General features: G+C 43.7%; 1 protein-coding gene across 4 annotated transcripts in view; it reads right to left on the bottom strand.

The window, feature by feature from the left end:
• Window positions 1–585, bottom strand: part of SPATA6L (spermatogenesis associated 6 like) — a 51,961-nt gene extending 51,376 nt beyond the window's left edge. For 2 of the 4 annotated variants that reach the window (XM_039230829.1, XM_039230832.1), the window contains exon 1: window positions 447–585. In XM_039230829.1, coding sequence (XP_039086760.1) covers window positions 447–485 — 39 coding nt within the window. In that variant the 5' untranslated portion in view covers window positions 486–585. The remainder of the gene's footprint in view (window positions 1–446) is intronic. The other 2 variants (XM_039230830.1, XM_039230827.1) reach the window with 1 other exon arrangement.
• Between the last annotated feature and the right edge of the window lie 10,343 nt (window positions 586–10,928).

The raw sequence follows: 10,928 nt of genomic DNA on the forward strand, positions 1-10,928 counted from the left end.
AGGGGCAGAGGGAGAAAGAGAATCTTAAGCAGTCTCCTCGCCAAGCACAGAGACTACAGGGGACTCCATCCTATGACCCTGGGATCATGACCTCAGTGAAAAGCCAAGAGTCAAACATTCAACCAACTGAGCCACCCAGGCGTCCCCGTTAAAGTAACAGAAAATTTTAGGCTAAAGCTAAGTCCTTGGCGGGGGGGGGGGGGGGGGGGGGGGGGGGGGGGGGGGGGGGTGGAGTTGGAAGGGGCTGGGCTGAATTAAAACTTAAGAAGTCAGGGAAGACCAATGTAGAGGATCTTAAGGACAGAGAGGTACGATCTGGCCCAAAAGACAATGATGTGTGTGGTGGTGAGGTGGGTAGAGGTGGTGAAAATGATCAGGACCATTTCGGAACCCTGGGCAGAGACTGGAATCTGGGGCACGAGTGGAGGTCGGTCGACTTCTCTTACCGCCCGGATCTGGAGTTCCACCACCACCTCCAGAGGCATGGTCCCCTGCGTGGGCGAAAAGCACTGGAATGAAAAGATCCTTTTGTGCTGAGCCTTGGACAGATTTTTCTTACTTTAGCTCAATCCCGAGGGCAAACGTTCCCAGCAGCTTCCCCAGGCCCTTTATCCCCTGGGTCCCCCCCCATCCGTCCCCCCGCCTCCGCCCCAGCCCAGGTCCCTCCCACCGGGATGGGTCTCACACTGCGCGAGCCGGAGCCAGAGCTTCCAGAAGGCGGACGCGTCGCGTTGCCATGAACGCTCCGACGCGCAACCTTCCACGGGAACGCGTGCGGAGGCTCTGCGCATGCGTGCGCGCCCCCGCGGCCGGGTCGGAAGGCGGCGCGCGCCCGAGGCGGGCTTCCCGGGCTTCCCGGGCTGGGCGCTGGCGGGAGCGAGACCCCGAGACCCCGAGACCCCGAGACCCCGAGACCCCGAGACCCCGTCGGTGCAGGCTCGGCGGCTGGGTCTGGAGCCGCCGAAAGAGCCGCAGGTTCCTTTCCCCCGACCTTTTCCATCACCTCCCTTTATGTCCCCATCGCTGTGTTAAAAATGTTCAGAGTCCATTCTGAAAGGGGAATATGAGCATTAGCTCTCTGATCATTTAAGTGCTACCCATTTTTAGTAGCTCTATGACTCTCAAGCCCCAGAATTTCATTAACAGTTCAATCCATAGAGTAGCCTGTCCCGAAAGGTGCTCCCTTGCTTATGAAATGTTATGTCCTTACGTTTGGTTTGGAAAACATGGCCCCCTTCAATAATAAGAAATTAACACGTGTGCTTATTAGAAATACAAGGATAATTCCCAAAGAGGTTTAAACCTTTGGTTACCCATGTTAGCCGCAATAGAATTATTTGTCAGTCTCTCTTTTCCGGCGTTTACTTCACCTGAGGCACGCAGGGAATTACATGCTCTCCCAGTGGGAGAGGGCCGCACCTTAGAAACCATCCGAGTGGGCAGGCAGGGCAGAGGTTAAGCACCAGTAGGGGAAATTGCATTTCTGTCCAGTCACTGTATTTCATAGACAAAAACAAAGGAAAGGAGGAGGGAGTGGCTGCTTCTGGCCAATGCTGTCCCTGGAAAGAAATCTTCAATTGTGATGAGTCATTTATTACTAAACTTTTGGAGACGTATGCCGTTGCAGAAATGCAAGTGCGCATGAGTGTCCTGAGACCAGAGATAGGCATTCGCTTTGGTAACTGGAGTTCCTTTCCCAGAAACAGAGACTCCGTAGGATGAAGGAGGGTATGTTACGCCCTTATCCAGTCCTTGTTGACCTCTGTCTGCATGCCAGGAAACACGCCGCGTGTGCTTGGGTCCCTGCAACATCCAGAGAACTGATTTGTTGGCTCAGGACAGTGAGCCGGCACCCAGGCTAGAGCCTGTGCCAACTCAGGAACACGAACTATGTTGACCCGTCACAGGTAAGTCACCACCACTAATGCTAAGTCATCAAGGAGAGCAACAACCAAAACAGATGAATAAATAAGATGGATAAGTGAGATGAAATAAATAGATGAATAAATGAGGGGACAGAGACACAATGGCAGGGAGGAATCAATCTTTACTGAGAATCTGCAAAGCGCTAGGCACATTGCATATGCTCATTCATTTTATCTCCACATTAACTCTTGGAGGAAGGTAATTCTTGTACAGATGCAGGATCTGAGGCCAAACAGCTTTTCCCCCAAGGTCACACAGCAAAAGGGAAACAGCCACCCTTGAATCCAGGTGTGCCCTGCCACGTCACTGCCCCTGTGGCATAGAAATCCTGTTGATCTCGACAGACACACTGTCCTCTCCTGTGTTCTTACTGGTCTTAATTGGAGTCTGCTTGCTTGGCTCCTAGAATACAGCCCTTTTCTGGTTTCCCTTCAACTCTCTGGCCATTCTTTCTCTCTGTTCATCTTCCTCTGCCTGGCTATGCAATGTTTCCAGGTCCTTTACATAATCTATGCCCTTTACCTGGGGTGACATACAATATACATATGGGTAAACACATGTATGCAGATTTACATATCTCACCCAGGCCTTCTGACGAGGAATCTCACTACTATATATTTATATTTATACTTATATTTATATTTATTTATCTCCTCTTTGTAGCAGCTGCCACAATAGCAGTTTCACATTTGTTCCTGTGATTGTTATTTACCTCCATAAACTGTGCACTTTGCCTGGCTAAGGGTTTGTATTCTAAATACCTAGCTTAGTAGATGCTCAGTAAATAGCTCTAAAGAGATGTTAACTGCAGAGCTGGTCCAGCCAGTCTGTTGAGTTCAAGGTATGTGGGGGAGGGGGTTCCCACTTGTTGGAGGAGGTCACCAAGAGGAAGGGACCACTGGCTGACCCGCAGGCTGGACCAGGGCAACTGGAAGCTCCTCATCCCCCTCCACCATCCTGGGAGTGTACATTCTACCCACCATTCCCGCAAGCGGGAGTTATTTCAAGAACACAGGCGTTGAGAGAGCAAAATGCTGATGGTAAATGTGTCTGAACCCAGTTCCAGCCTCTAAATAAACTTCTAGTTTCTGGTGGGCGGGTGAGACATCTACTCATCTGGTGGCCGCCCAAGACAAGCCTCCTGTGTGAGTTCCCCGGCTTATTCAAACTGCCAGCTACTCACCCTGTGTGGCCTGCCTCCTCCCTCAGTCTCCTCCATATCTGGGAGCCACTTTCAGATTTCACCCAGGGAAGCTCCGAGTTTGGGAACCAACACCACATTGGGGCAGACTAACTAGCACTTTGTAGCTGGCACTTTTTTTTTTTTTTACAATTTGTCTTTATTTTTGATATACAAAGAGAGAGAGAGAGAGAGCAAGGGAGGGGCAGAGAGAGAGGGAGACACAGAATCCGAAGCAGGCGCCAGGCTCCGAGCTGTCAGCACAGAGCCCGACGCGGGGCTCGAACCCAAGAACTCTGAGATCATGACCACTTTTTTTTTTTTTTTACAATTTGTCTTTATTTTTGATATACAAAGAGAGAGAGAGAGAGCAAGGGAGGGGCAGAGAGAGAGGGAGACACAGAATCCGAAGCAGGCGCCAGGCTCTGAGCTGTCAGCACAGAGCCCGACGCGGGGCTCGAACCCAAGAACTCTGAGATCACGACCTGAGCCGAAGTTGAACCGAGAGGTCATAACCAACTGAGCCACCCCGGTGCCCCCTTTGTAGCTAGCTCTTTGCAGTTTCTCAATAAAGATTGATTCCTCTCTTCTATTATGCTAGCTACTTCTGCTAGTCTGTCGTGGAGGTTTATCAACTGAATTGATGAGGAATATTTATACTCTGTTAATTTCCCCCACTGTGGTCACCTGAGCTACCATGGAGATGTGGAAGTTTCTGTCATGCATAGTGCCTCTGTCCCGTCTTGCAGAGTAGTTCATCATCGAGACTGCCACCTTGGTGACAGAAAACAAATCCCACTGAACCACTTCTATCCCCACAGTGTTTCTGTGCTGCAGGCTGGTCAGTAGTGATATCAGCACTGCAGAAATGACACATCAGCACATCCTGCTCACATCCTGGCCGCTGCCAAAAAAAAAAAAAAAAAAAAAAAAAATTGGCACATGTCCCAAATGGGAATTTTCCAAAGAGTTAATTAGCAAAGAACAAAGGTGTAACAGATAATTATGGTTGCAAATTTTCCATTTAACTAAACACATGAATTACAGGACACTAAATCGTAAACATTCCTCAAATAATGTAGAAAGGAGTATTCATATGGAGAAGGGAACTGTATATGTTTAAAAAAAGGCTCTAACCTCAGGGATGTTGGTAGGAGTATAAATACATATTATGCATTAATTTTCTATAGTTGTTGTAACAAATTACCACAAATTTAATGGCTTAAAACCACAAATTTATTATTTGTTACTAATAGTTTTGTGGGTCAGAAATCCAACCCTGATCTCATAGGGCTAAAAGCAAAGCTAAAAGCCAGGCTGCATTCCTTGTCTTTTTCATTTCCTTGTTTTTCCAGCTTCTGGGGTCACCTGCATTGCTTGGCTCCTAGCTCCCTTCTTCCATCTTCAACGCCAGCAAATTTGAGCTAACTCCTTCCATGCTGCCATCTCTTTGGTTCTCTCTTCCACTTTTAGGGATCTTTGTGGTTACTTTGGGCCCATCCAGATAACCTAGGATAATTCCCCTATCTTTGTTTTCATGTTCATTTATTTATTTTTGAGAGAAAGAAATAGGGCATGCAGAGGAAGGGCTGGGGGGGGAGGGAGAGAGAGAGAGAGAGAGAGAGAGAGAGAGAGAGAGAGGATCCTAAGCAGGCTTCACGCTGTCAGCACAGAGCCCGGTGCAGTTCCACAAACCTTGAGATCATGATCTGAGCCAAAATCAAGGGCCAGATGCTCAATGGACTGAGTCACCCACCAGCCCTGATAACTTCCCTGTCTTAAGATCTTGATTAGCAACCTTAATTCCATCTTAATTCCCATTTGCCATGGAAGGTAACATATTCATAGGTTCCAAGAATTAGGACGGGGATATCTTTGGGAGCTGTTCTTCTGTCTACCACGTATAACCTCTCTGGAGAGCACTTTGTAAATGTCTGAAAAATTTTCATTTGACTCAGCAATTCTACTGCTAGGAATTGGTGGGTATGGATATATTTTCACACACACACACAAATACACTGCAGCATTATTTGGAGTTTAAAAAAAAAGATACTGGGGGTGCCTGGATGGCTCAATTGCTTGAGCATCCAACTTTTGATTTCAGCTCAGGGCATGATCCCAGGGTCATGGGATCGAGCCCAGCATCAGGATCCATGCTGAGCATGAAGCCTACTTAAGATTCTCTATCTCCATGCTGAGCATGAAGCCTCCTTAAGATTTTCTCTCTCTCTCTCAATCTCTGTACCTCTCTCCCCCACTCGTACTCTCTAAAATAAAAAATAATAGGGGCGCCTGGGTGGCTCATTCGGTTAAGTGCCCGACTTCAGCTCAGGTCATGATCTCGCAGTTTGTGGGTTCAAGCCCCACGTTGGGCTCTGTGCTGACAGCTAGCTCAGAGCCTGGAGGCTGCTTCGGATTCTGTGTCTCCCTCTCTCTCTGACCCTCCCCTGCTCACGCTATCTCTCTCTCTCTCTCTCTCTCAGAAATAAAAAAAATAAAACATAAACATAAAAAAAAATTTTTAAAATAATAAAATAAAATAAAAAATAATAAAAAAGATACTGGAAACCACCTAAATGTTCATTATGTAGGGACATATTCAATCAATTACGGTTAAGCCTCAAGATGGAATATTATGCAGTACGGACAAAGAATGAATCAGAGCTTCACATCCCAGCTAAATACTCCCTAAAATATAGAACTACGGGGGCAAAAAGCATTGAGCAAAAAATGTGTGGAATATGATGCCATTTGGAAGAGACAGGGCATATATGTACATACAGGCTTAGAATATTCCTGAAAGGATACACGAGAAACAGCTAATAGTAGATGCCTCTAGGGAGGGGACCTGGAATAGAGAGAGAAGGAACTTCCTTTTTAATGACTATCCTGAGGTATTGTTTTAAAATAGTTTTGCCAAGTATTTGCATTATCTAGCTCAAAAAGGAAAACAAATTAAAACAGGTAGAAAACATAAAACAATAAGAAGGCTAAATCTGGCTACATTAGGAGGACCAGGAACTGGATTCTTCAGCTCTCTGGGCTGCATCATACATACTGCATGTCAAGGAAACATCCACCCAGGTGGCTCTTCTGCTTCCAGCGCAGGATGTCTTCTCTGGCAGTCCCTGGCTGTCTCAAGGGTCCTACAGCTCCTGAAATGATGGACAACTTTTCCTTCGTGTGCGTATATGCATTTCTCTGGAAAGAGGCTGTAGTTTTTCTCAGAGTCAATCTGGAAGGGATGGAGTTAGTCAAACCAGGTTTTAGAATCCGTGTCCCACCCTCCATCCCGCCGTCAGTTCCTTGCACAGTAAAAAGAAGGGCCACCAGGTTATCTGACCGGGCAGCAGATAAGGAAAAAGGGGCTCTTCTCTCCAGAACATTCATGCCCACTTATTAGAGCAAAGTGTCTCTCTGAGGGCAGCTCTATTCAATAACAAGAGGAAAAGGCCTCCAAAGTCCTATTCTGGGCCATTAGTTTATGGGTGGACTCAGATCCATTCATTAGGCCTACATTCTTTTGATACAGTGAATTATTCATTAGCAAATGTGAATAACACCAGCAGATCGAGTTTCCAAAGTGAGTTGTTCATTTGTGAGAAATGCCTGAAAAGAAGAAAAGATCCTAGTATTCGAGAAACAATCTGGATTATTTCGGTAAAGATGCACTTTTGGATCACTGATTTTTTTTTAAAACACAGACCCAACCTCAAGACCCAAGAAATAATTGTTTTATATCTGCCTTCTCTAAAAGCTTTCTCTGAAATGCTAACAGTTTAGTTTTCTTACAGTTTGATAGACGAGAAAAGTTTACCTTCCTAACTTTTACTATGAATGTATAACAAAGCTCAGTGAACTATATGCTGGGCCCTTTCCTCGAGTCTCAGAAACTGCATAAAGATGACGTTTACATTTTTTAAAAAGTTAAAGAATGCACTGATTAATCGTCACTGAAAGTGACATCATGTCTCCCTATGTGATTCGTAGAAAGCACCTTATGCCAAGAAAGCTAATGTTGAATCTAATCAAGCCATTTGGGCCGCATTGTCTAATAAAATTGCCACATATAGCTATTTAAGTTTAAATTAACTAAAACTAAATAAAACTTAAAATTCTATTCCTTACTCACACTAGTCACATGTAAAGTGCTCAATAGACACATGTGGCTAGTGGCTACTATACTGGACAAGGCAAGTAGAATATTTCCAGCATCACAGAAACTTCTATTGAACAGTGTTGCTTTAGAGCTAACTTAACTTATTAAAGGAAATATGGGAGGGAGGATAGAGAAACATGTTTGTGACAATACAAGGAAGCAAACAGATATATGTGGAACATGGGACATTCTATAGGACAACTGATCCAGTTAGTCTACAACAAGTCAATGACATTGAGGAAGGAAAAAAAAAAAAAAAGGAAAGGGTCAGGGGATATGCTCTAGATTAAAAAAATATACTTCAGAAATCTGACAACCAAATGTAACGTGGACTTCATTGGGACCTTGATTCAAACAAACCAACTTAAAGAGAATATTTGAGACTATTAGGAAAATTTGATTCTGGTATGGTCATTGGATGATACCAAGTCATTAATTTTGACAGGTATGATAATGTTCCTGTGTTGATGTAAGGCAAATATCAACATTGTTTAGAGATGCATATTAAAAGTATGCAGTAGTAGGGGCGCCTGGATGGCTCAGTCTGTTAAGCGTAGGACTTCAGGTCAGGTCATGATCTCACAGTTTGTGAGTTCAAGCCCCGTGTCAGGCTCTGTACCGACAGCTCAGAGCTTGGAGCCTGTTACAGATTCTGTGCCTCCTTCTCTCTCTGCCCCTCCCCCCCACTTGTGCTCTCTCTCCCTCAAAAAAAATATTAAAAAAATAATAAAGTATGTACTAGTAAAATGATCTGATGTCTAAGATTTTGTTTTCAAATTCTCCAGCAAATGAATAAAATGAACGGATAAAGCAAATGTAGCAAAGTCTTCATAATTGTTAATGTGAGTGATGGATATATCGTGGTTATCATAATTCTATATTTTTGTGTATAAAAATATTCATAACAATTTAAAGATATTTAACATACACTTAAATAAGAAAAGTGATCATATCCTTATGTGAGCCTCTTTCTGTCCTAAAATAACCCATCAAGAGGATTCTTAGTGGCATCACAATGAAATGCCCTACAGTAGAATGCTCACATACACTTAAAGAGAAAACAGGGTGGATCCATTTACCTCAAATGCAGATATGAAAATTACTGAGGTGTATAATACTTTACAAGTAATTCAGAGGGAAACCCACTTAAAGAAAAAAGAAGCACTGTATGATAAGAATAGTGGCCTTTGCATAAACATACAGAACAGGAGCTGGCAATTTGAGTATTTCTTTAAGTGCACATACTTCTCCAGAATTTTCCCCAAGTATCAGGAAAGCTTTCAAGGAAGGAATTAGATCGCAATTGAACAGCTTTTAACAATCTTGAAGTCATTTGGGATCTGGACTTGCACATGGGATCTATTTCACAAACTTTATTAGAGTTTATGAATCAGATTCATATGTTACTCTTTGGCTTCTACTTTGATTCACTGACTTTTGTAGGCTCAGTACTTATTTACTACCACACAAACTCTTCCACGAGGCCTGCCCTTGGGCATTCTGGACTACACAGTCCATATCCTTGCATTTTAAAGTAATTTCTTTTCAAGAAAAACTAATTTGCTCCTTTGAGTTTCAGCTGACTGGTTCCAAGTCCATGGGGGCAGTAGGCTAATTATGACCCAAAGCAGTTTCCAAGGAATTACATTTATTATCCAATATAAGAAAGCAGAAAAGAGTTTGATTTAGTTCCAAGACTTGTAAAATGTACCCACTCTTAGGATGAGCACTGGGTGTTATATGTAAACCAACTTGACAATAAACTATTAAAAAAATAAATAAACAAATAAAATGTACCCACTGAACCTGGGCACGGGATTTAGGCGCCAAAGTCAGCAATGGCTAAGATGATGTCATTATATCCACCCTTTCTTCCCCTACCAAAATACACCCCGCTTCATTCCTTTTTCTCCCTCTTCTGTCTTTATCTAATTCTACACCTTTCCTCTTATCCTTGTTTCCGTTCACTCATCCCTCATGCATCTGTTCAACGCCCATTTATTGAATACCTACTATATGCTAGGTACTGTTCAGGACAACGAATGTACAGTGGTGAACAAGAAAGAGTCTATGTCTTTGTGGGCTTTATATTCTAGTGGAGGATGAAATATAATAAGTGAACATAAGATAATAACAGCATGATAAGTACTAGGCAGGAATTTGGGAGTTGGGAGTGAGAGAGAAGGTGATAGCTTAGAGAGGGAATAAGAACCTAATTTGGACCTAGTGGACAGATCAGCCTCTCTAAGGGTACGACATTTGATCTAAGACCTAAAAAGAAAAGCATGACTGCTAGCTGGACTTTTAGGTACTAGAGAAAAAATATCCCAGTGATGGGAACAACAAATGTAAAGGGCCATGAGTCAGGGAGGGAATGGATATGTTTGAGAAACTGAAAGGAGGCCAATGAGCATACTAAGAGAGAGCTGGGCGGGGGGCAGAAGGGATTAAGAGGTGACGCTGAAGAGGTAGCTGGCATTAGATTACATGGGAACTCAAAGTTATAGCAGACAACGTGATTGCCTACCTAATAGCCATAAGACCTCTTCCTTGCTAACGGAGCCCCAGTTTTACTAGGGTGGCAATGGATCTAGTTCTGAGGAATGAATCATAATTTATTTAAGCCAGTTCTGGACAATGAGCTATAAGGGGAAATCACTGGAAGCTTCTGAGAAACATTTTATGTCTAATAGTAGAGCCACAAGTAAATAAAGCTGTTTGCTGCCTCGCTCTTCCTGTATTGGCTGTTGTCATGTTTTGATGTGATGTACAGAGCTGTGGCAGCCATCTTGCACCATGACAGGCCTGGGAATGAGGGTCAACAGACTTGGGATGGTGCAAAGCATAGAAAGAACTGGAGTCCTTGATGACATCGCCAAACCTCTAAGCCAATCCAGAGAACACCTATCTTCACCCTTTTTTGTTAAATAGAAAATAACTCTCCTTATGGTTTAAGTTTCCGTTAGCTGGGGTTTCTGTTATTTGTGCTGAAAGCCCTTAAATGAGACAGCAGGGGTGTGGCACCATGTGATTTATAGACACATACTTTCAAATCTCTTTGGCAACTGTGTGAAGAGATTTGTAAGGAGCAAAAATGAAACAGAGGCATCAAAGACTAGATAAGAGTACTAGTAGTGTATAGTGGTCCTGAGGAAGGACCATGGTGTCCTGGGCTAGGGAGGAAGCATGACAGCTGGAGAGTAGGCAGATTCAAGAGGTGTGTGAGGGAAACAATAACAAGATTTGCCGTTGGTTCACGTATGGGAGGCGAGAGAGGGGATGAATTAAAGCCGCCCTCTTTTGGAATTGGTGGTAGTGCTGCTTATTGATATGGAGAAGATAGGAAGAAGTTTGGGGAAGGAGCGGTATCAAGAGAGGCTTTTTAAAGGAAATGTTAAATTTAAGATGTGCATTCAAAGGGAGATGTCAAGTCAGCAAGCAGACATATGAGTCTGAAATACTGGGGTTAGGTCAGGGCTTGAATTTCAACTAGGGAGTTGTCAATACACAGATGTTATTTAAAGCCCCAGGAACAGACAAGGTTCTCTCCACTAGCCAAAATATGAGGAACTTTAAAATTAGAGGTCATTTAGAAGGGGAAGAGACTGCCAAAAAGCCTGAGAAGTAGTGAGAAAATAAGAGGAAAACCAATAATAACAATAC

Source organism: Hyaena hyaena, unplaced genomic scaffold, assembly GCF_003009895.1.
Source record: "Hyaena hyaena isolate Hyena2069 unplaced genomic scaffold, ASM300989v1 scaffold_51, whole genome shotgun sequence".
Classification (NCBI taxonomy): Eukaryota; Metazoa; Chordata; class Mammalia; order Carnivora; family Hyaenidae; genus Hyaena; species Hyaena hyaena.